The sequence below is a fragment of the Mixophyes fleayi genome, chromosome 6, assembly GCF_038048845.1.
Source record: "Mixophyes fleayi isolate aMixFle1 chromosome 6, aMixFle1.hap1, whole genome shotgun sequence".
Lineage (NCBI taxonomy): Eukaryota > Metazoa > Chordata > Amphibia > Anura > Limnodynastidae > Mixophyes > Mixophyes fleayi.
The window spans coordinates 164,148,946-164,175,656 of record NC_134407.1 but is presented as its reverse complement, the minus strand read 5'-3'; the positions used below and the strand labels follow the sequence as shown (position 1 = coordinate 164,175,656).

General features: G+C 38.1%; 2 protein-coding genes across 2 annotated transcripts in view; one reads left to right on the top strand and one right to left on the bottom strand.

Moving 5' to 3' along the window:
• PIP4K2B (phosphatidylinositol-5-phosphate 4-kinase type 2 beta) overlaps window positions 1-13,869 on the top strand; it is a 39,319-nt gene extending 25,450 nt beyond the window's left edge. The window contains exons 9-11 of the mRNA XM_075177043.1: window positions 10,405-10,508; window positions 10,589-12,068; window positions 12,100-13,869. Of these exons, the coding sequence (XP_075033144.1) occupies window positions 10,405-10,508; window positions 10,589-10,669 (185 nt within the window). The 3' untranslated portion in view covers window positions 10,670-12,068; window positions 12,100-13,869. The remainder of the gene's footprint in view (window positions 1-10,404; window positions 10,509-10,588; window positions 12,069-12,099) is intronic.
• Window positions 13,870-14,003: 134 nt separating this feature from the next.
• Window positions 14,004-21,857, bottom strand: PSMB3 (proteasome 20S subunit beta 3). The gene is made up of 6 exons (XM_075177048.1): window positions 21,738-21,857; window positions 19,802-19,986; window positions 17,126-17,233; window positions 15,753-15,930; window positions 15,190-15,284; window positions 14,004-14,123 (listed from the first exon to the last, which is right to left on the bottom strand). Exons 1-6 carry the CDS (start codon window positions 21,738-21,740, stop codon window positions 14,075-14,077), a joined length of 618 nt encoding a protein of 205 aa, XP_075033149.1. The 5' UTR covers window positions 21,741-21,857; the 3' UTR covers window positions 14,004-14,074.
• Between the last annotated feature and the right edge of the window lie 4,854 nt (window positions 21,858-26,711).

The window sequence follows — 26,711 nt, the reverse complement described above, 5'->3', positions numbered from 1 at the left end:
TAATTTGAAATGCTAAAACTGGAGTTTAATATTTTTGACTCAGTGGGTTGTTTTTTTTTTAGGTATTTACAGCTTCGACACCCCTTGACTGCTCCGTTAAAATTACAACCTTTTGATTATAGGAAAATCTCATACCAAGATACTTTTGTACTCCTTGGGTCCAATGAAAATTTTTCTTTTCTTTACTCTTCCTTGCTGGTAAAATAACAGAGATGCGCTGTTGGACCTCAGAAAGAAATGGGAGGTAGACTAGTGAACTTTGCAAGGGAGGGGTTGGGATAGCATGTTATTTAGCCAAAAAGAGTCTACCTGCTCGATTAGATTTCAACAAATCCAATTTTATATAATTCATAGGGCATATCTTACCCCCTTAAGGATGCTGTATTTTGGGGGAAATAAGAGTAGTCTTTGTTCTAAATGTGGGTCTATGCCAGGCTCCTTATGGCACTTGCTATGGGATACAAAAATTCTGAAATGAAATACAAGCTTGAACCTGCATTTCTATTCCATTTATAGATCCTGGTCTCTGCCTGTTTGGTTTATCTCTGAATCAAGATACAGATAATAACTAGGCAATATTTGATATATTTATTTATGTTTGCAAAAGTATGCATAGCTTGTACTTGGATGGCTATCTCTCCCCCCTAAAATAGAAGACTGTGGACTGAATCATTTTAGTAAATTTAGATGGTTGGACAAAATAAATTTTGTGTATTCTGGAAAATATGAGGTTTCGAACTTTGGTCAAATTTAGGGTGTATCAACTCTAGAAATGTGATGAGCTTGATTGATGGCATTACAGACCGATTTCACAGGTGCCTAGCGACAACTTTTATGTAAAGAATGTGCTAGTAAATGTTTTTTTTATCTTGACATTTTTTAAATTTATGTTTTTCAGTTTGTTAGCTGTATGTTTGTTTAAGAAGTCACAAAAATCTATGTGCTCACTGTGTATCCCCATTGATTGTATTATTTTATCCATAATAGCTGACCATTAAAAAAAAATTAATACTCTGTCTGCCATTTAATGGACAAAAAAAGAAACAAGGAAACACATTCAACTTAAAAACCTGCTTAGGATAGATAAGTGTAGTATTTTGACGGAAGGGAGATGATGGCATTGGTAAAAACAGGTTATGAGAGAGCGCACAGAATAGAACTGGAGCTGGTCTGTAAAATTCAACATAATGCGAACATTGGGGTCGAGTAGTCTCTGATAACGCTTGGGCTGAGTAAGAAGTAACATTATCTACCCTGCAAATGTACTTTATAAAAGTGACAAAACAAGCTGTTATTTTACTACTATTACTAAAGCTCTGACTTAGCCCAACTTGACAATGTGTATGCACTTAGAGACTCTTATTGACACATTACTGCAACCAACATGATTGGAAGACAATGCAGCCCAGAGGGCTGAATAAAAACACTCAAAATTGCAGCAAGTAGATTTGGAAAATGAAGAGTACAGGCATAATTTGCAAATCAGAGGGGAACTGTATAATATTTTACAGCCCAATATATGCTCGTCTATTTGGCTTATTCACATCCTTGCTTCCTGATCTAAATGATGAAGCCTGGCATATGGACCAGGTGTACTGAGCCTTCAGTGCACAAAAACTGCCTAAAGATGAAATCTATAATGCAACACCCTAGAATGAGCACATTTATAGAATTAGGAGCTTTAAAACTTAAAATTTTCACCTACCTCTTTCCCATAATCTCATGGAATCTGTGAACCCCCCTGCCTGATCACAACTCAATTTCCCTGAACAATGAATTGCTACATGCAATTGATCAGGTTACTTGCTACAGGATATGTGTGACATATGCCTCCCTTTCACCTTAAACTGCACCTTAGACAGACACAGCCTCACGGGCACGACAGTCACAGGCCAAGGTTTCTCCCATAAGCTGTGCCTCTCCTTTAGTGTCTGAAAGCATACCGGTCTCCTGCAGAATAACCCAGGAGATCAGCCACTTGGCTATGTATCCCCTTTTTTGGAATAGCTGTAACTATCCACAGACCTTGATTACACGCTAGGTCATGAATGCCTATGGTTTGATATCTCTACATGTACCATTGATAGATTTTGTCACAGTTTTGTTGAATGTTACTCTGAGGTGGAGCCTCTATTTTTATGTGTTTTATATTGCAAATGTTATGGTTAAGTTGATATGGTTATTGTCAGAGGTTTCAATTTCATGTCCAAACACATAGCTTCAATATAATTTAAGTCTTTTTCAATGTGGAAATGGTATTTTTCAAGAGACACATTTTAGCCCTTAAATATGGCAATCCTAAAATAAATAATAAATGTTTGTCTACTTCTTACTTGGCTTCAGGTCCTTCTACAAAAGCATGTTTAGCCATCTTACTTGAAAGAAATTGCCTATTCACTCCTTACTCTCTAATGGCACACTCAAAATAGCAGATGTGTTTTATGAATACTCAATTTCATTCAGTTTTATCAGTTTCATGCAAGAGCATTTCAGTTAGAACTCCCCTTGAAGTGGAACAGACCTCACCTGATTCTTTCCTGTAAAATGGCCTTCGCATTATTTACAAAAGGTTCAACGCAGCAAAAATATAGCTTTATCCTTGCTTAACACAGACCCCATATATTAATATGGTGACACCAAACATATCCAATTTACAATTTATTTGCTCCTTTTGCTTCTCTGGTAGATCAAGGAGTCAGCACTCCAGAGAGCAGTCATCCGCCCCAGAGATGTTTTGCGGCATGGATGGTAGGCTTTGTCTTCTAAGCAACCAGCAGCCAAATCTGCCAATAAGCATCAGCTTGACAGACATTCTGCCCACCCAGGATCCGCTGTGGTTTAGGAGAATAGTGGACTTATGGATATACAATAGATTTTCTCAGGTATCCCCCCAGATGGTTCTTTGCCACAGAATTTCCCACAAGAGTTTTACTCTGCGAAAGATTATCCACTCTGTGAATTCTTCAAGGGTGGTTATATCAGTTCCGTTCTGTCAAAGAGGTTTGGGTCTTTATTCCAACCTGTTCATTCAGACTGATCCTGAACCTCAAACTTTTGAATACCCAGCTGCAGGTGCACAGATTCAAGATGAGGTCCTTTGAAGTTGGTAATTCACAGAATGGAAAGGGATGAGATCTTGGTGGCTCTGGATGTCTGACACGTATTTACATGTTCCCATCTGGGAGGGTCATCAGTCTCTTCTCAGTTTGTCGGATATTACAAGTTCAAGGCTCTTTCTTTTGGTCTTGTCACGGCCCAACAGGTCTTCACCAAGTTTGTGACGGTCATGGCGGCCCTATTGAGGTCCAAGGAAGTGACTGTCTTTCCCTATCTAGACTATGTTTTCATCAAGGTGGACTCACCAGTATTGCTTCTGTCCTGTGTTCAGGTGATGGCACAGACTGTGGAATCCCATTGATGGATTTTGAACTTCAAGAAGTCCAAATTATCTTTTTGGGTCTCCTTCAACACCCACAGACAGCGTTCTTATCACTGGTAAAGATTCAGGCTTTACAAAAGACTGTGAGGACTGTTAGCTCACAGTTGTCAAACTTCGGTACACTTCTGAATGAATGTCCTAGGCATGATGATATTGACTTTCTAGGCAGTCCAGTTTGCCCAATTTCATGCAAGGGAGTTTCAGCTGGAACTCCCTTGCGGTGAAACAGATATCTTGTCATGTGAACCTTTCCTGTCAGGTGTTTGATCTTTCCTCAAGGGTGTGTCAATCGCTTCTTTAGTGACAGCTAGCCTTCAGGGTGGCGCATGCTATAGGTCTGCACACCTGCTTTGACGGTCTTTGATTGGAACCTTAGATTTCTCCAAGGTCCAGCGTGTTAGAGCTGTGAGCGGTGTTCCGCGTTCTGGTCAGTGCAGGTCACTGAAGATACAGTTGGACAATGGCATAGCGGTGGCATACCTCATTCACGAGGGTGGCACCAGGAATCTATTAACTATGTGAGAGACAGGATCTTTCAGTGGGCTGAAAAATACTCTCGGGCCTTCATGGCAGTCATTATCCTAGGTGAGAAGAATTGGGAGGCTGACTTTCTGAGCAGGCAGACTCTCCACCCCGTCTAATGGTCTCTGACTCCAGAAGTTTGTTGTGAGATTGTAGACAGCTGGGGCAACAGGGCGTCAACATGATGATCACTCTGTTGAACCACAAGGTGAAGTTTTTCTGTTCCAGGGCAAGATATCCTCAGACGGTGTTGGTAGACGACATGTCTGTTCTCTGGCGGTTCCACCTGGTTTCTCTGTTCCTTCCAGTGGCTATGCTGCCCAGGGTCTTGAAAATGTTGAAGAAAGAGATCACCCCGGTCATTCTGGTGGTTCCAGACTGGCCTCAAAGGGCCTGATACACCGATGTTCTCTCCATTGCGGTGGGTCAGTTGTGGCATTTGCCACTCAGACCAAACCTGCTAAGTCGAGGACCGTTTTTTCATTGCGGTTTAGAACATCTGGCTTAAAAAGCATAGCTGTTGAAGCCATGATCCGACCTTTGAAAGGATTGTCGAAGCGTTTGCTGCAAACCATGCTTTGGACACGAAAGCCAGGTTCTGGCAAAAATGATCATAGAGTTCGGAGGACGTACATCGCCTCGTGTGAAAAGAAGGGGTTCCCAACCTCTTCTTTTTGGTTGTCCGGGTTACTTATGTTCTTACAGGATGGGCTGCCTTTTGCGCCTTGGCTCTTTTACGGTTCAGGTATCAACTCTTTTTCGTTCTTCTTTTAAGGAAGACTGGCTCTGATGCCTGATGTGCAGATGTTTTTGCAGGGTGTACTTCATGTACAATCTCCATATGTTCCTTCAGTGGTTCTTTGTGATATAAACTTGAATGCATCATTCCCCTTTTGAACCCTTGTGGCGGAATTCAATTGGCTGTGTTACTCTCGAAAGTAACGTGGCCTGCGCACTATAATAGTTCATACAGTAATTTTAACCTGGATTTCTGAGCCGGAAGCAAAAATTTAGCGATTAAAAATTACCGTTCTAACAGTAATAATGCGCACTATTATCATTGTCATCACCATTTATTTATATAGCGCCACTAATTCTGCAGCGCTGTACAGAGAACTCACCATAGTAACAGTAATAGTGCGCAGGCTGCGTTACTTTTGAGAGTAATGCGGCCAATTGAATTCCCCCCTTGGACTCTGTTGACTTTCTTTACTAGGAAGAATTCCATTTAGCCATTTCTATGACTAGAAGAGTTTCAGAGCTTATCCTGCAAGTCACCTTTTTGCTAGGGCAGTTCTTCAGACCAAACCTTCCCTCTTACCCATGGTGGTGTCCAGATTCCATATTATTTAGGACATTGTTTTGTTCAAAGCCGAAATTACAAAGTCTTTAGAGGACGAGGGTTCTCTTAAGTCTCTGGATGATATGGTCAGAGCTTTGTGAACTTTTGTGCATCGGACTCCCAAGACGTGCGTAGGATTGAGGATCTTTTGGTTATCTATGATGAGAGGGGCTGGTCAGCCTCTCAAATTACAATTGCTAGATGGATTATAGCAGTAATTCATCAGGCTTGTAGTTGAGCAGGACAGCCTGTTCTAGAGAATCCTTGGGCTCTCTTCACCAGGTTAGTGAGTGCTTCTTGGGCAACACGGCATGATGCCTTGCAATGCTAAACCCCATCCTCTATTATAGAGGTGGGGAACTCGTGCATTGCATCACAAACAAGATCAGGGTTAATTAATACCTTTGATACAACGTTATGCTGCAATACATATTGTTGCCTATTGCAGTACACTGTCTATAAATATTAAATAGACCCCTTAGTTCTTACATTGCTTTATGAAAAGATAATTTCCCCCCACTTTTTCTTCTTCATTAAACAAGACCTAGACATATAGAAAACATTCCCACTTTTTTGGATGGGGCTTATGGTTTCTGTTAAAATAATAATCTGTTAAATATATTCATATTTTAAACTATTAAGGAGTTCAACAATATCCAGTTTTCCTTCTTTCTGGTTCATTTGGCTATGGCAAAAAATATAGAATTAATAAATCAGTATTGCTGGAAAGAAGATCTCTGTGAAGCCTAGTTCTACCTAATTTTTATGTACTTACTACTTGAACTTTTTATTCATACTAATAAATAAGCCATATTCTGTAGGCATACTCCTAGGGCAATCATATTTCCCAACCAACAGGCTGCAAGTTATATAATAGAGGAATACATTTTCTAAACTTGCATGTTTAAAGTGGAAGAAACAGTGTTTAGTTGTTGTAGAAATGTTAGGCTGCAATCTGATTGTTTTATCGCAATCAAAATTACTTGGATTCTCTGTAAGCTTGACAGCCCCTCTATCCAAGCCCCTAGAGAAATTAACACACACTGTAACTCTGGATAGATACCTTATTTCTGCCAAGTGGAAACAAACGATAACCCTTCAAAAATTGAGTAAATGTATAGAATTAAATCCGATTAATTGAACAGCTCATGTGACAATTTGGACAAGTTTAATGTGAACATGGTAACATGGCTGCTTTCTGTGTGCTTGTAATATAATATAGTCTGTACTTACACCTGGGTATAGATTTATTAAAACTTCTAAAAAAGAAAAGTGGGGTTGTCCATAACACCCAATGAGATTCTAGCTGGCATTTTCTAGAATGTACTAGATAAATGATTGCCCATAGCAACCAACCAGATTCTAGCTAACACCTCCTTTTTAAGAAGTTTTTTTTTTTCGTAAATCAACCCCCTAGCAAGCTGGATTACGCATGCGCATATGCCTCCACACTATCCTGACAAGGCGGTAAGTTCAGCCTTTCCGCTGCCAGCAAGTATCTCCAGACAGCTGATTTATCATTCAGCTGCTCCAGCAATATTTTAATGGTAAATTTTGCCAATAATAGATTTTCGATTACAGCTTATCACACAGAAAATATCTTATAGCTGCTTATTGCTAATTTACCCATAAGTGCTTGGTTGTAATTTTAATAATGGTGCAGTGATATGTAAGTTTTTGTAGTTTGCCGTGGATGGCAGTAAGTACAATCATATAAAACATTACTGCAGAACATCAAATAATAAAAATCTAATTCCCCTTTATTGGGGGATTATTTCCCTAAAGCTGTGTTATATTGAGTTTATGCCACAAAGTTTGTCTGATGAAAAAAGATGGTGGGTGTCTATACACTAAACAGAGGAGCCAATTTCCAGATCTTATATCATATTGTTTATCATACAGGAACAGACATTTCAGCTTTCTACACTCCCAACAGGGAAGTTACAAGAATGTAATTTTAAGATACTAATATAATCCTCTGAAAACATTGGTCACCTTTAAAGAACTGCACTCAAATCTGAATACTTAGTTTAGGTTTGAACTGAATAATTTATACTATAACACAACATTACATGGCAGGTCCCACGAGGGGTCCAGCGGTCCAGCGCTACACTCCTCTCTCTCACTACAGTCTAAAATACAGAGCAGTGAAAGTTCGTGTTGCATGACAGCACTGTATTGTGTCTGAAAGAATCCTGACCTAGTAGGAGACAGGAGTGCATTGTTGGCAGCTTCAAGGGCAAACTGGTGTGGTGCCTATACCTGGGTAAATTGCATTCTATATAATACATTATTTATTTTATCAGAAAGTTTACAGAAGAGGGAGTGTGTATCCCGGGGCACTCTAAGGACCAAAAGATTTTTATTAAAACATATATTACATTCTTTATTGGTATACATTAAAATATCGATATAACTTATCTGTGTAGTGTTATTGTTACAACAATTAGCGAAATATTCAAATATTGCTATGCGCGCCGTAGGCTCTGAGATATTGAAGTGAAAGTTAACAGTCTAAAATAGACAGTAGTAAATGTTCAGAGTGGTATAACCTAAGATTAAATTCTACTAATCAGATCACTACATTGTTGTAGACTGGGAAGCTTTGTGCTATAGGCAGAGTGGGGTATTCTGGTATAGTAACCTTCCCCTATCTTACATACCAAAAACACAGTATTATAAACTGTCCCAGTTTTATCATATATACCAGGTACTACATGAGATATCCTGATGTGATACGCTTTATCACACTATGGGATCACAGTATTTTGGGCTGTTCCTGTAACATAACATAAGGGTAAGTCAATGTGGGAATATATAAATGGTAATTATGGCCCTAGCCCTGATAGCTAAAGAGTGATCATTTAGGATAAACACCTTATCTGTCTCCTATGGACACTAGATCTAATAGTTTAGTGTCCCTTTATATCGGATTAGTAGAGTTCACACCTATGAGTACACAAGCTATAGATCCGTGTCCCTCAGCAGACTATCCATATATAATATTGATATATCTTCATAATTTCTGGGGAAAAATATGAGAGCCTACGCGCATTTCGCTAATCAAAGCTTTAACAAGACAATCTGATAGAGCACTCCTATTGGACATTTATAGTAGAGAGACCGCCCATTAGTTAAGTCATGCTTAGCAACGTTGTTAGAGACGTGAATAAATGCACGTTGATTGACACGAACATCCAAAAATGTAAATTAATGGAGGTCCATCTCCTATTGGGCAGCTTTATGCGTGGAAGACAGCTAGTCATTTTTACCAGTTAGTCCGTAGTCTTAATGTGTTAAGACGTAACTAAGCACCATGTTACATCGAATCATAGTACAATCCAGGTAAGTGAATATACAGAAAAAAATGCAGTAATAACGAAGTAAGCACACAATTCTCCAAGACGGGAACAGTACATTTTTTTATACAAATAAAGGATCCTTGAGTCTAAGGTATTCGCTTATAAATATATGGATGGCACTTTATTTTCAATCCTTGAGACATCGTACCCATTAGAATAATATCTCTATTTAGCAATGATCATAAAGGTCGATGAGGCCATGCATAATACATCAGGATAAGTTGGTATAGATCATAATGTGGTTTTTTTCATAAACCATGCAAGTAAATTCAGTTTAAAATGTCTGAGGATCCCATTATTTATGTATCTCAAAAGTGGCAGTTGTTAAATGGAGCTAGAGGGAAGTAGTGTTCCATTAAAAAGTTATATAATATCCAAAGAGTCGAGAGCCCATAATTAAGTACAGCATCTACAAAAACCAAAACCCCATGTGTAAAGACATCTTGTGGCAAGGGAATAAATTGTGAATTCTCAAAAGGGTAAATACATCCAATCCCCAATTATTGTTAGTGGAAAGGGAGCAACATATAGAGATCCACTTAGCAGTCCAAAATAAAATTATCAGTGATACAGTAAAGTGAGAATGGCTACTATTGAAATAACAAGGAATTCCATATTGCTAACGTGAAGATGAAACATATGAATATATCTTGAATCTGGGAAGTTAAATAACGTCCATTGTTCAAAAGGTAGGAAAAAATAGTACCCTATATAATAACAAATGTTGTGTGAATCCTATGCCAGGGTGAAAATGTTAGAGTGAAGATGTTAGAACAATTCAGGAAGAGTTTTATGAGATGCTGTTATAAAGGTCTTGATCAGAAAGTGAAACAGGAACTTGATGTATCAATGGCCATCAGCAAACGTTCCTGTTTTATATGTAAACCATGAAGTAATTGTGGTCATTAAGGCCTGGCGAGGCCACACTATCCATAGGGAAAATTTTCCTAGACTCTCTTCAAAAGTTCCTGATTAAGGTATCTTTCCCCCTTCCCCCAGAATCCAATGTGATCTGCCCCATGACAAAAGCTTGGAGACCGCCGGGGTTACTATTATGGCATTTCATAAAATGCCTTGCCGTCGTAAAGTGTTTGAAATTATTCGCATCCCTCTTAGCTCTTTTTTAATGTTCCCCCACATGCTCCAGAATCCTTCTCTTAAGGGGTCTGCTGGTCATGCCCACATATTGTAGACTACAGGAACAGGTCAAACAGTATATTATATTTTGAGAGTTACAATTAAAAAAACCCAGATTTTCTATATCTTAAGGTAACAGTCCCTATACTCCTTTTGTTTGGATCATAAATTGTCATGCTGACAGTTGCCACATTTAAAGAAACCGCGGGGTTTATTTATTTTATTTATCATTTATTTTATGTAATTTAATGCTTATTTTCTGTGGAGTTTGCCTTTTAATTGAAATGACAATATAAATTTTTTTTAGGTGCTGCATTTAAGAAGTAATTTTAATTTGTTCTTTAAAATTGGGGTAGTATTTATGGAAATTAGTATATGGGGGGGAAAAAGAGTTGCCCACATAAAACTACTTTCCAACTGCTATATCTTTCTGCATACAAACTGTGTCCTATTGGGGGGGAAAAAATTATTTGAAAATATATTTTTATTTTTTTGTCTTTGGATTAGTCTGTCTTTTATAACCTGCATCTATTAGTTTTACTGTGCAGTGTCTAACCTGCTCCCCACTTTTAGCTACATTTTCACCTCAAACTGCCTTTTAGGTGCCCCTAAGAAAGAAGTTTATTTCATGGCCATCATAGACATTCTGACACCATACGATGCCAAGAAGAAAGCTGCACATGCCGCCAAAACAGTCAAACATGGGGTAAGCTTGTGCAAGACAGCGGACTGATGAAACACAAAGTAACTTGCACCATCACCTAATCTATTTCTTGTTTCTTGCAGGCTGGAGCAGAGATCTCCACAGTCAACCCGGAGCAGTATTCCAAACGCTTCATTGAGTTTATGTCAAATATCATCGCATAGCTCTTTTCCCTCCGTCCCTCTCTGCACCCCCTCTTACCTGTGCTCAGAGCGTCTACCCTCACGCTCCTGGTGTGTGTGCAAGCATCTGCATGAGTGTGAGTGAGCTGGTCTGTGCTGCATGCCCATCCTGTTTGTATCCCTCCTGTTCTGCAAAGAGATCAAGTGACTTTCCCTCCCTCAATTTTTAAATCTCTAATATTGAATTTAAAGGTCACAATGAGATTACATCACAAGTTTAGGTCACAATGTGAGTGTCAAGTAGAGATTCCCCAATTTTACACTCCTTTTAAATCTTTAGTATTTTGTACTGTGCTCCTGTTCTGTGAGGGGTACACATCTTTGCTGTTACAAAACCCTTTTCATGTTCTGTCATTGCTGTTTTCAGGAGCTTTAGATGAAATGCACTAATTTACCATGGAGGTAAAACAATCCCACTTTTCCATCTTCACATGACTATAATTTATAGGCTTGTATGTGCCCTCCTGCACTGTTTACTAAATACTGCTAATACTCTTCCACCTGTACAATACTCAGCAATGGATTTTATACATCAGACCGTTGTTCATGTACTTTTTAATGGAAATAATTTAGTAATAGTTGAAGTGGGGCGCAATGTACAAACTAGTGCATTATAGTAGTTTGAACCTAGAAACCACCATTAATTTTAAACCTCATCTGAGGTAAATATAATGTAATCAGAATTTAATTTTACTTTTGGACATTACACTAATATTCCTGCTGTAATTTAGTACACCTCGCGGGGATTCAATTAGCTGCAATGTTCCTCAAAACATCGTAGCTGCACGTTTTACTTTTACTACGGTAAAATCTCAGCTCGTTTGGAAAAACGAGCAGAGATTTCTGTAAGTCCCATAACCACGATGTTCTGAACATCGCGGCTAATTGATTTCTCCCATCTAGTGTACTTCAGCTGCAGTTGTGGATCCATCTGTCATGTAACCACACTAGATCCTTAAAAATGGCATGCTGCAATATTTTTCATGGAATTGTATTATTTTGTCTTGTTAAGCAAATGGGGATGCTCGTGTTGTTTGAGGTATAAGCACATCTGTAAAACGCAGCATTTGCTGAAAATTTTACTAGGTTGTTTTACCTTTTCACAAAAGGGGTGTGGTGTATAAAATATGTCGCACTAGTGAGGGCAATACCCAACATAAATAAAACGCACACATTAGTTTTTAAAGCAAATATTAAAAAAATGAGTATCCTTGATTGCTCAGCAGTTCAAAATGTGTGTTCCTGTTTTTAAGGGTTTATATTTTTTATTTTTTAAAAAAGCAAGAATTCCCTTGCCCCAAGTCTCATGTAGATATTCTGTCACTAGAGCTGAACACACTGGGGACTATTTTATAAAAGGTGCAAAGAGCAATGCTGTGTTGTGTCCAGTAACCACCTGCCTTAGCAGTCAGATTAGTAACATCTGATATTGTTATGGGTTACTGCACAGTTCTACTTGTACTATTTTAAAAAATAAGCCCTATTTCTTCATGTGAACTAGGTTTGGCCGAAGAACAAGATACAAATGTAAAGTATTATAATTCCTGTTCTTTGCAAAATACAAAGCATAATTTAAGTTTCTGCATCAGTAATATTGGCAATTTAAAAGGCACCTAATACAATTGCACTAGGGTCCAATAAATACATATTTAGATTGAGCAGATCAATAGTATTACAGAATGGGTGTATAGATTCATTACGGTCTTGTCTGTTCATGTTGATATTATACATAACTAGTGAACAGAGTGGTATTTTCTTTATTTATAGAGAGCCTCCAACGTCATTTTGTAATTATGCCATGGGTATTAGAAGGGAAAAAAAGAAAGAATGGAGTGGTATGTATGCAGTAGATATAACCCTGTTTGTATTTGTTTGCACATCCTAGTGTAGATTAATTTGAGGTGTGGATTTTACCTTTTTATTAGATATCAATTAAGGGCAAGTCACACATAAGACAGAGGATGGCAAACTGTTAGGCTAAAAGCCCAGCATGCCTTTTCAGTTTGTGCATTCCCCTCCCCCCTCCCCCCTCCCCTGCAATTGCCACTGCAGTCCTGTAGGAGCCTCTCCCAAGGTTCCTCAGCGGGAAGTTCAGGTTAAAATCATCACTTGTTTTGCTTGTACCACAAAGGTGGAAGCAAAGTATAAGCGAAGATTTCTGTACCGTAAGTGGCGCTATAGTATGCATTGGAACCTTGCACTGAATTGAAAGGGTGACTAAAATGTATATCTACACTTGGATCCATTTCTTCATTTTAACCTTTCTAGGGGATAGCAGTTGTTCCTTAATATTGGACCCTAGTGCATTGTGGCTGTGGCCTGTTTGCAGATGACATTGTCTTTGTGCACCAATAGGCAAATTGTAATTTTATTTCAAGTATGTTTTGGTTTTCTTTAGGCCCAAAAAACACTATCCACTATTAGATACCTTATTCCACATGTCATAATTATACATTTGCCGAATCCCTTAATTGCCTGCCAGTATTATGTTGCTGACTGGCCTGGCAGCTAAATATGTTCTTGCCATAAACCTCCCATTAATTTATCCTACAAGTACCCATCTTCCAGGTCTTGGAACTGGTTTAATAGAAGTGTTCTGTAATCTGTTTACATATAAAGGTAGCATTCTGTTACAAATGCTAATTGTTTTGACAGTATTGTTTTATTAACGCAATGCAATTGGGTGTTTTTGTTTTTTATAAAAGAGAAAAAAGGGATTTTGTTTCTGTTCACCTTTCCTCCTAGGTATAGGGCCTGGCCATTGGTGGTTCTCCAATTGTTGTTCTGCAATGCAGTTGGCTAAATGAGGTTGCTGGGTTGATGTAGTTTAACAACTGGGGAGCCATGACTTGCCAGACCTGGTTAGGTATCTTATTCCTTGAATATACGTATTTAAGAATATTAATCATGGTATATATGGTTGTCTGACTTTCTTTCCCCCCACATTGATAATCTGGTTTGAATGCTCGTGTTAAATATCCTCCCAAGTGTTATCCTTCAGAAGGGGGGTGAAATTCTGTATAGAGGATTTACATTTGCTAAAAATAAAGAGACTGGAGATTAGTGGGAATATTTCTTGCTCCTGTACAGGCAGTAATGTCACATTGGCAGGAGAGGTTTTGCCAAATTTTTTTTCCTTCATCAAATGTAAAACTTGTCAATAAAAGTGAGTGTCTTGGTTATTTGTGTACCAATGTTTGTTAAAAATACATTGCACATTACACAGGTCTTCAGTAACCTCTCCTACCTCACCCAGCAAAGCCCACGTGCTTTGTTCTAGTCCATAGAAAAAATAGTATTGTACATAAATCAGACATACCAGATGTTATTTTTATTTAATTTAAAAAAGTTACATTGATCAGCCACAGTATCCAGTTTGAGGAAATGTTAATCCATACGTGCCTTCAGTGTCCGTGTGGTAATTTTATCTTTTTCTCTGTAAAGACAAAAGTTTTACACTTTCATTAAAGTTGTGTATCCCATCAGTACATATGCAGCTAAACAAAGAGGCTAGATCAGTTGGCACTAAAATTAATCTATTTTACCAATTGGAGCAGCCATGATTATGGATTATTAAGTAAGCTACTGTGTAAAGCCCACAGTACAAGAAATGGGAGAATACCCTCTTTAGAATGTATTTTCACCCACATTTAACCAACTTAATTGGCCAGAAAAAAATTGTGACAATCAAAATATGATCATATTTGATAGAACAGATCAGGAACGGTACTTTGTTAATCAGGTCATTTTCCCTCAATCGTCTTGACCAAACTGGCTACAGATCAGGCTAAATAAGTGTATGGCTGTCATTACTCCCCTTCAGATCTGGTGCACTGTGTCATAGGAAAGGTGGCACATGATTGGACAGGAATAACAAGTTTAAGATGCATGAAAACTAAACATGTGGTTTCGATACAAATTCTATAAATGATAGTCAATCACCATTTATTTATATAACGCCACTGATTCCGCAGCGCTGCACCGAGAACTCATTTACATCATTCCCTGCTAACAGTCTAAATTCTTTAACACACACACACAGAGAGAGACTAGGGTCAATTTTGATAGCTGCCAATTAACCTACTAGTATGTTTTTGGAGTGTGGGAGGAAACCCACGCAAACACGGGGATAACATACAAACTCCACAGATAGGGCCATGGTCAGGAATTGAACTCATGACCCCAGTGCTGTGAGGCAGAAGTGCTAACCACTGAGCCATCGTGCTGCCCAATAGGTCAGATTACCTTGAATGGCATTTAAAGAAGGTTGTTCAAGTTAGATTTACAGTAAAAAGGTTAATACTGAAAGATATTGGATGCAAAGGTTTTGTTTTTTTACCTCTGCATTTTAGTTTTGTTCTTGTGGGATGAATCTTATTTTATCCATATCTTTAAAATAGCCTGAGCCAGCTGTAGCCAACCAAGAGATCCTGTCTCTTATATGGCTTACAAGTAACTCTGAGACAAAGCGTGCTTGATCTCTGCTACAGATAAGTACTTACATGATGTGTACAACCACTCCCATTCCTGAGACAGCATCTCTATCCACAGCATTCAGCATAGCCTGGGAAATAGTTTCAAACAAGTCATCTGGCTCCTTCATGGAGGTGAAGGGAAAAAGGACAAATATTACATATGTTATTCAGTGTAAATATTAAGTGGCTAAATGCTCAGTAACCAGAATTTAAGTTTAGTTAAACGATTTGTTAATTATCATAAATGCAGAAAATATAAGCACACACTACAGGTATGTGCACCCAGCTCAACTCCAGTATGTTGCCAAATTGTTTACTAGTCTGCCCAATCAGCAGGTGTGCCAAATAGACCATCCTTAATATACATGTGGGCCTACTCTCCTTAACAGATTGGCCAGGTTGTAAGAACAAAAATAAAACAACAAGTATAGACTTTTACAAATAACAGCATGCACACATAGCCAGTAAAGAGGGGCAACAATAGTAAATGAACAAATTGTTTGTTTTTTTGCTGTAAAATTCTATTCTAGGTTACAGTACTTGTTAATGCAAGTGGATGGCGTAAGGTTGTACGCAACATTTATACTCACCAAGTCTGGCTCCCAGAGTGATTCACACATGCCATACATTTGTTCTGAACAGGTCCCACTCACTACAAAGTCTTCAGTCACCATGGGACAGCCAATGAGGTCCAAGGAGCAGATGAATGGCTCAAAAGTCTTTGGGTCTAGTCCAGCAATAACTGGTTCAACATAGTAAGGGCCAAACCTTACAGAAACAAAGATATCAAATGAATTAAACCTCTAAAACAGCTTTTATGTTCTAATGAAAGAAAATGAACAGAGGGGCTTCAAAACTTCTACAGTATGTACTCTAGACCCATGCTGAAACTTCTACCAGCGTGTTAAATGTCTAACCCGATTATCAGCAATAAGGCATCAAGGTGAGCCCACACATTTACTAGAAGAATTTTAAAATTGCTGGTTGCACATTTTATTAAACATATACAGTGATCTGTATAGATATTTAATTCCCTAACAGATTTATTTTTCCTTGTTAATGTTACCCTAATGGACTGAGACTTTTCAGGAAAAATGGAACATTATATGTCAGGACAAACAAAAGAAGAGAAACATACACTTTCTATGTAACTTTCACATAACTAGTGCAATACTCAACTGGAATGGTATGTAGCCATTACTATTGTTAACCCAGTTAGAAAGAAGGGAAAAAAAAAACCTTGGTCAATCTTTTCCTGAAACACATTTAATTAACACAAACCTTGAAAAGGAGTACACTATAACTCATATCGTATCAAAAATATGATTTAATAAATGGTAAGCGTTCTCAGACATAATTGCAAAATTTCCCCAAATAAATGTCTACCGATGAAGAAAAATTAGGTTTATTTCCACATACAATGAGAAAAAGGTTTCAGGCGTTCTGGCCACTCCTCACTACTGATATGCAGATTATGCATTTATTGAAGAATTTCCAGCAATAACAGCAGACATCAAAGGGGTGGAACGCAGTTCCCTGCAGAGTGCCTTCAGAACAGTCGTGAAGGCACTTTAGGGGATGTAACATCACAGATTTTTTCTCGGAGTAAAAAAAAAATAAAAAATATGTGATCTGGTACAAAGGTTTGGGCAACATTACAAATGAACTGGATTGCTTTAAGAAGCCATATTTTATATTTATATGATTTACATTTCAACCCCAGCACATAGTCCCTGGCCACTCTTATTACCATCTTCCAGGAGTGTTTAATAAACTAATATTAGGGTTTGGGTTAGTTCTACTGTATATGTTACCACTGAGCACCCCCTAGTGTTACCTAGAGGTAGTTATCAATTATTCTACTTCACTATACTTTTTGTAAAGAATTGTATGCACCTCAGCTTATTGGTTTGATTACCGGGTAGGTTTCAGAAAAAGTTAATAAACCAGATGTGATTCTTACCTCCTTTCATACAGCAAATTAGACACCATGCTCATGAATGTTTTCGGTTTAATTTGGCGTCCTTCCTTTAGCTCATACAAATTCAGTCTGAACTTCAGGCGTTGTGACCTGGGGAAAGAAAACATTGAATACAGCACAAAGCAACAGAAAAACTGTGGTACATAATGATTAGTTCTGATTTTTCTCTTATGCGCTATATTCTTTGTTCTTCATTAAAGCCCAGCATATATTCCCCCTCTCTTTTTACAAATTATTTCAATGAACATATTTTGAACTATGGAAATTGAGTTTACAAGGTCTTCCTCCCCAAGCCTAATCTTTTTTCATAATCATTAGCCATTGAAACACCCAGCATAAAAAGCTATGGCTGGGGTGGGTGCAAACAACAGTTTCCTACAGTTGAAATAGGTTCCTATCTAAATCATCAGTAGGCAGTGTTGGAGAAGGAGCAATTAGATACAAGCTAATAGAGACAATGTAACAAAAAAACACAAGAAAAATTATTCCTGCAAGACTTTATACAATATATAGTAGAGGGGTATATCTGTACATACAATTGTCAAAGTGGAAATTTAAAAGTGTTGGTATAGAAGATGTGTGAATGGAATGTGATACAATTAAAGCAATATGAGGTGGTGGTATGATACACAAAAAAGCCTACCAGCCCACTTCAACCACTGTATGCATGTATATATTCCCCCTAACATCAGTTTCCTGTGCACTTCTAAGGGGTGCAAAGAAAATGCAATGTTGCATTTTCACTGAGTGCCATCCTGACCACTCCGCAGGCACTCAGCTGTACATTGTGCATAATTAAATCCTGCCCTTATTTTTGCATTGGTCATACTTCTTCCAGTTCAGAACTAAATTGAATGTCTTGGATGCCTACCAATAAGAAAAATATGCTTACACTGATTGTACATAAAGTGGAAAATCCTAAATTCAGGTCAAGGCATGGTAAGCATTACGTGTGTATTTATTGAACTCACAAGTTGTCCATCGATATCATCATCATTTATTTATATAGCACCACTAATTCCGCAGCGCTGTACAGAGAACTCACTGACATCAGTCCCTGACCCATTCGGGCTTACAGTCTAAATTCCCTAACACACACACACACACTGGTCAATTTGCTAGCAGCCAATTAACCTACCAGTATGTTTTTGGGAGTTTTTTAATACAGCATATACTTTCAATAACCTCTAATGTCTTAGAGAGCTTCTCGATTATGATCTTTCACTAAGTATACTCTTAAATTCAGCCACAGTTAGAACATGATTTTAAGCAATGAACATCAAGAAAAAATACAAATCCATATCCACTGATTGTTATTTACATTCACCTGTTTTTAAAATTACTCTTAACCAGCTTTAAGGTCCGTAAATATTAAAGGTGTAAACTTCCTTCAACTTACCGTACTAATTCCTCACACCCCATACCCAGTTATTTTCTTCTATTTTATTCCTTATAAGTATATATCCCTTATGGCTGAATGATAAAAGCCAATTACATAATCTCAACATGTTATTTTGTTTTATCACTTAAATGTAAACAATAACAATGTGGGGGAAAAAAAAAAAAAAGATTAAATGTTTTGTGGTATTTTTGGATTTTGATTTAGAGTACAGTGATGAACTTTGCTCTTCTGGTACTAATTTAAGTTTACATAAAGTACCAACCTATATTAGCTTTCTTTCCATACATATTTATGCTGCCCACATTGGATAACCAAACAGCTGGATCTGTGGACATTCTGGTCTAGAAACAATTAGATAAAATGTACATATACCAAGGGAAGGGAGTCACTAATATGTACACACTAATTAATTAAAAATACATTCTTTATTTGAAAATATCTAAAGTAAGCCAAACAAATTATATTTGTTACTAAATTATATTACAATAATAGAATAAGATTGTGAGGAAAAAGTATGTAAGAAAGAGTTAAAAGGATTGGCAAAATGTCTTAAATTCATTATTGATTAGTGATGTCACCTATAAGCTCTTTACAATGTTTATCACTCCTTCGATGAATATATATATTTCTATACAGAGATGAGAAAATATATTTAGTTTGGATTATTTTAGATATTTTCAAATAAAAAAAAATCTAAAATTTAATTAATTAGCGTGGACACACAGAGTGCACCCATAACGGAAACTCTCTTTCTTTGGCATATAGTACTGATCAGTAAATTTAGAAGTGGACATATGGAAAATATAAGCTAGTGGAAAGTGATAATTTTACAATGAAGGAAGTAGAGGTATTGCATGCCACCGTATACCAGCCCACTTCGACCACTGGTACTGAGGACATCAAATATTGTCTTACTCGGGGAGCACCAGACATTTATCCACATAAGAATATAATAAGATATTATTAATACATGATTTCACTGGGATAAGTCAGGGAGGCCTAGTATAGTTTATATTTTCCGGTGCAAACATTCACAACCCCTCTACTTAATAAAATGTATGTAAACGGTTCCTCTACAGTGTTGCTAAACATGTTTCTTCTTACAATAGAACTAATGGATTAACCTCATACACGTTATGAAATAAATATAGACTGGTCCAAATGTGTTCCTGAAGGTCTTCACTATTGTGAGCAGATAGGCATTAGGCACTGGTCTAATAGCAATATTCTCATTTAGAAACCAGCAAAACCCTTACACTGTCAACACATCCGTTGCAAGGCCGGCCAATCCGATGAACAAGCGCTCTCCCATGGGAAAGATTTTCTGGAAGTCAGTAGTCACCATCTGAGCTTGGACTCCAAAGCGTCTGTCCGCAGCTATGGCCACGCAGTTCTTCCCTCTCATGGCCATGACGGCCCCACCATTATATGACATAATAGACTGCACAAGAGAAATACAATTTGAACAAAGTTAAACATGGAATGCGAAATCTCTTATACATTAAAAAGGATGCCTAAACACAATATGCTCCATTCACCGACTTTCTGTCCCGAATATATTGCTGGAGTTCTTCAACACCACAGATTCTCTAAAATATCTTTCTACTGTTCAATGTACCTACAAGTATCATTGTTTTGCACCCAAGGACCATCTCCAATTGCATATTCTTTAAGTGCACTCATTGTAACCACCTGTGTTGTACAGATATGCTAATGAACCAAGGAAGTGTGTACACAGGCACATGACAAGCACAGATGAACAAGGCAATTATTCTATTAAAGTGCTAATTTATAGAATCACAAATGAACAGTGATATATTATCGCATACCACTGTTGATCTAGCATCTGAGAATAGTGATTGCTATACTTCTATAAACTTGTACTATATGGATACAATATAGTAAAGGTGAGATGTAAATAAGTCACACATCTGTAAATATATCCTTACATTTGATGATTAAGTATATATTAGTTTAAAATTGGAGAGAAGCAACATCACACTTGAAAAATGCACACTTAGATTTGCTGAGCAGAGGTGTCACATGATATTTTGAAAATGGTCAGTGATAGAATGCACACTAGTGAATGTAAAACACGTCTGTATATTATGATCACCTCATACCAGCAGCTTGCATTGTTTGAAATTGAAATCTGTGTATTAAAATGTATAATGTACTTCCTCTAATAATATTTACAAGATATAAGAAGTTACCTCTGAGTTCTGTGACCTGCATAAAAGCACTAAATAACTATAGGTATCACATGGGACACAATATAACACCACATAATTCTGGCAGAACATAAGATAACCATGTAGGTTAAGCTGGGTACACACTACAGAAATTTCAACCAACTTTTTATGAAGAGCGATTTTACATGCGATCAATGTTCCGATCGCTCGGTCCATGGACTGCATACACACTAGCCTTGTTTAGGACGATAAAGTGAAGAGCAGACGTCCCTTTAGCGACTTTTTACAGCCATGTTGTCGTGAGCAAGGACTGTAATTTCGTACTCACTGTTGTGGATCGGTCGGAAGTTTATACACACTACACAGCGGAAACGAGATTGGAACTAAAATATTAAATGGTACGACCAACCAAATGAGGTGACAATCGTCCATTTGGGCAGACTTTCGACATCGTGTCACTACACACACTGACCCGACTTTTGAACGAGCGGTTGTATGTCGGCTGATTTAGCTGATTATTGGATGAAAACTGTAGTGTGTACCCAGCTTTTTCAGGGTTGGATATAATATAAAATACCCCATAATTTCTATTAGACTTCTGTATAACCACCCTTTATACTGTAACACTGTGCCCACATATAATGACTATACTTACAGCTACACCATCTATATACAATACTATTAGATTGTGGGCTCATTCCATGTCATTGTTATTTGTTTGTCACGATCCCTCTATGTACAGCGCTGAATAATATGCTGGTGCATTATAAATAAAACATAATATATAATTACCTCATATACCCATAGTGTAGTGGCGTATATCTCATGTATACACTTTGATAAAGTATAATGGACCCTACGCTTTGCTGATATACATATGACACGGCGCATGTAATATCCTCCCACTAAGAGTAAGACAGTCTCTGCTTCTCTATACAGTGCCCTAATGTCACAGAGCCATCAGCTGCCCACCCTGCACCCCAGGTTCCCCCTCTCTCACCATTTTGACTCGGTTGTGTTTCCTCCTCTCTATCCAAAACCGAAAGCACCAGCCGGTTCCTGCACTGATGAGAGCGGCGTACAACCACTACACGCTGATAGGTGCCTCCGCCAGTCAAACCGTGCGCCGATTCGTTTACAGTCCTGTCAGTCACCGATGATTGGTCGATCTGTCTACATAGGCGGAGATAAATGAAATAAGCATTGTCATAGAGTGCAGCGGTGCATAGTGGGTCTATGGAGGACCTGAGAAGGGACGAGTGCATTATGGGACAACGGGAAAGAGCGTCGGAAACAAAAGCATGATGGGATGCTGGAGGACCCAGTGCTATGGCAACAGAAAGTAGTGCTGAGTTTGCGTAGAAAATTTGCGCAAAACTGGGAATTAGGAGTACATTTTCCGAGACAACGTGTAATTTATAATGTAGCTGTATTTCTGTAACTTGGCAATGATGTATAATATTTCGTTTCGTCAGACCAGTGTTGATGTGCTCAGGATTTTATATTAGAAACAGTTTTTGCACTGGCATATTATTACATTAGTCTAGAATATAGCGTCATTTGGATCTGGCTTTGACAAATTGTGTCGCTCTAGCTGTGCAATTCCAATGGGCCTTTTTAGGAACCTCTAAATAGGTTTTTAACCCAGTAAAGCCCCTGAAAACTGCAGTTTTCGGAGGATTACCACATTTTAAAGTACTGTGCCTATTTATTATTAGAGAGTTTATCTCCTGCGTTCTCAGCATCTTCAGTCACAGAGGCAGTCCCTATAGATGTCTATGGGGACTGCAAAAATGTCCTATTTTGGAGCTTGACTCTGACAGGTCACGCTATATGAAGCAGTAGCGGATTCAGAGAGGGAAAATTGCCCCCTTTTTCACTCCTAGCTGGCAGGGGCGCACACAGGAAAAAAAATAACCCAGCAATAGAGCTGCTGCGCTCCGTTTCTGCAGCACTGTACTATATAGCAGCCGCGGCGCTGTCAAAGAAGCGTCCGTGGTGGTGCTGTATACAATACAGCACGGACGCTTCTTTGACAGCGCAGCGGCTGCTGTATAGTACAGTGCCGTATGTGGGAGCACTTTGTTAGCGGAGGGGAGGGGTTTCTGGAGAACCAGAAACCCCCCCTGCGTGTGCCACTGAGCTGGGGTGGCTTGCCTGCGGCTGCACGCTATGTACACGTGTCTGTCGGCCGAGAAGCAGGCAGAGGATGCTGTCTGGCCGCTCTGTTTGTGTTTCAAACACAACCCGTGCCTGCTAGGATCGAAAAAGGTGACAGGACACATAATCAACCTCTCCCCACAAAAAACAATCTTGGTCCGCCCCTGATATGAAGTTACCGTCAGCCATTCTATCCTATGAGGAGAGCTTCGCAAGATCAGATCTCCCCTTGACAGGCTTCTTTCCTGTCACAAAGTGTACAAAGGTCATAAGAACCTGTAGGTATAGTGATCACGAATGCAATCACTTTACTATAGATCACCTATTACCGGAGCTGTTCTCCTGGCTGAACAATTTTAATAGGCTCATTAAATGATATAATTGTGATAAGAAATGATAATGTGAATAAAATATGATGGGCCATAAATAGACCCCCAAGTCTTGGTAGCTGGGACTTGAAGCGCATCTGCCAATCTGACAGTGAGATAATACTCTACCTCTGTTTTTCCACACTTTTTTCCAATTGCAGTTATCTGGGCTACTTTAATTCATACTTGCCGACTTTGTGACTGCGAGATCCTGGAGGACAGGTCATGTGACAGGGGTAGGAGGGGGAATGGTGACGTCTCTGCGTCGCCAACCATAGCTCCGTCCCCACTATAAAATGCAGAAATTCACAGCATTGAATAGAGGGGAGCGGCGGCTTAATGACGCAAATAAGCCCCTTATATTCAATGTTGTGAATTTCAGCATTTTTTAGGATCCGGGAGGACTTCCGAAATTCGGGAGCCTACCAGAAATTCCGGGAGAGTAGGCAAGTATGATTTAATTGTCTCGCATTGACAGAATTCTTTAATTATCAATTAATCCCACGATATTGCATTTGTAAAATTAGTGTGAAAATCAGAAAGAGTATTATCACACTGCAAGTACACATGTAGTTCCACAACCACTATCAAAACACAAGTTTGCAAAGTCTAATCAGTGGGATAATGTGTTGTAAATAAGACATGTGCATTATAGTCTTCTCTGGGAGTGCAAGTTTTTTTTTTTTATTAACCTCTGAGATGAAAATTTTTATTTATTTTTACTGTAAACTTAATGATAGTTTGCAATTGTCTCCATGTGATGAGCTCTTATGCAAAGCACCTATTATAGCAGTTCATTTTGTGGTGCCATAAATCTTCCTTCCCCCCCCCCCCCCTCCAGATCACTGGAAGGGCATAGAATACACTAGCTACATTATTATTATTTATTCTCTGACGTTACGCAGCGCTGTATATTGAGGGGATTATGACACAAACTACATAAAATACAGTGAAACAGAAGGTAAATATGGCCCTGCTCAAATGAGCTACAGAATTTAAGTTGTGTGGATAACACTTGATTCATAAGGAAGATGATTAAGAATTGTAGTTGCTAGAGTTGAAAGTACACGTGGCTATTGTAAGGATGCAGCATTATCAGAAAACACATATTTTACTACTGAATGTGTGACGCATCAACCTATTCAAAAAGTTAAAATGCTATTTTTTTTATATAATGAAATATTAGATACAAGAAACTGGTGCTTAGAAACATTTAATACATATATTTATTTTTTTTAAAAAAAAAGCTGCCAGTGGTAAGAAGGATGCTACTTTGTATTCAAAGAAAAACACAAAACTGTAAAATGTACCACAGTGGTACAAGTTTTATGAATAAAATCATTTAAAAGGTAAAATGCACGTTTTCTCTGAAAAATGCACAGATACCAATATTTCCAAAATCAAATAATAACACATACTGGATTCTTAGATATAAATAAAAAAAAAAGAAAAACTGATAATACTCCTATCAGCAGCAAAAGTATTACCTCAACCAATAAAATACAAAATAAATATTATAGCAGACAACATTTACAGTTAAGAAAGTACACATTTAATATATATAACATATCCTTATTTCATATGTATAACACTATAGATGTAATTCCATTATAGTAGGCTATATGAAAATAACTTGAAAACTTTACTGTAAATATAATTTGGAACTGCAAAATTGGTTGGGATTTTGCAGCTAAGGCTACAGGTTTTTCATCCGATTATTGGGCCAATCAAACGATAAACGACTGTTTAGCCTGATATTGTATTAGTGTGTGCGCTCCAGCAATGAACTATTATCGTTCCAAAGAACATAATATCATTTGATTTGATTTTAGAAATGGACTAAAACTCTCAGTAAATGATGGAACAAAGTTCCAATTCTGCAGTGTGTTTGCACTCACGACCAGCAGTGTAGGCAGATCTCCATATGAGTTTACAGAGTCATGGCCTTTTCAGTCAATGGTTATGACAGATGAAGAGCACAGATCTGAAGGTAAATCTTGTAAAACGTGTATAGTGTGTACACATGAATCGCCATGCTGATTGGAACTTTAAGTCGTTGGTAAAATTGTTAACCATATCGTAATGGCAGAAATTTTCTGTAGTGTGTACCCAGCCTAACACTTCATAGTTTTTAGCAACAATTTACAATTATAGTTAATGGGCATAGCAAAGATAATTATAGCAAAATCAAAATCATAGCAAAGATGTTATAATTTTTTGAAACAATGCTTTAGCTCATAAAATAGTGGATGTTGTAGAATGCATTTTTTATATTTGAGACAGCAGTGTAGAAGTTCACAATTTCTTAGGAAAATAAATATAACCAGAGGTGACTTTGGATCGACCTTACCAATTGCCAAGTATTAGTCACCAGCCATCTGCAGCCAGCAAAGTGTAGTCACCCTCTCTGGTTTACTGTGTTGGAAAACACTATTGTTGCACGCATATATTGCTGCACGTGGTATTTATAAATAAGCAAAATTATAACAAAAGGCTCGACTGTTGATCAAAAGTGTGTATATGGTTTCTAAAATAAGCATGCCTGCAATGACTCTGAAACATGAAGCATCCCTTCCTCTTCTTCAAGCCGGAGCGGGAAATGTTTTTAAAGTAGATCTAAACAGATAGCTGAAAACACTTAAAATTGCATGTGTGAAACATATAGAAGTGAAAGTGAGAAGTGTGTATTTTTAGACTGATTTACATTTCAGCAAACTTTTGATGAATGAGGCCATTATGAATGATCTCTAAGTGGTCTGGGCAGTGTTGTATATGTTGAGAACAAGGGTGTAACTGCCATAGGAACCAAGGACATGGCTACCATAGGTGCAGGAATTGTAGCTGGAGCCCACATGTGGGGGTTAAGGCGGCCATCTTCCCTGTCAAATTCCTATGAGTATATGTGACTTTTTCAACATTCTGCGGTTCATGGGGACCCTTACAAAATGTTGGTTTGGTCCTACAAATGTCTGCTTTAACCCCTGCTTGAGAGCAATGGAAATTTTCTGATAATAGGGTCAGTCCACATTAAATCAACACAATTTTAGAAAAAATTCTACCTTACATTCTCTAATTAGAATTATGGGCTGCGAACGAAAGTCCACGTTATTGCGGTACCGCGGATTAGGTTCGCGGCCATTCCGGCATGATCCCGCGGATTGGAATTGAATATGCCCCTTAGAATGTAAGAATGACTCACATATTTAGGCCAAAAAGCAGGGCTTTACATTAAAAGAAGGTCACAGTTAAAAGTCCCTGGCTTTTTCTGAGTGGCAATCATATCCTGCCCTTCCCTGATCTGGAAATCACGGGTCCACCTTCCCTGGCCCTTGATGTTTTTTAATTATGTTTTGTAAAACACAGCATCATGCTCCCCACATGGAAAGGAAACAGACAAACAATAACACTAATATAGTGTACTATTTTTTTTTATATGTTTTGAAGCT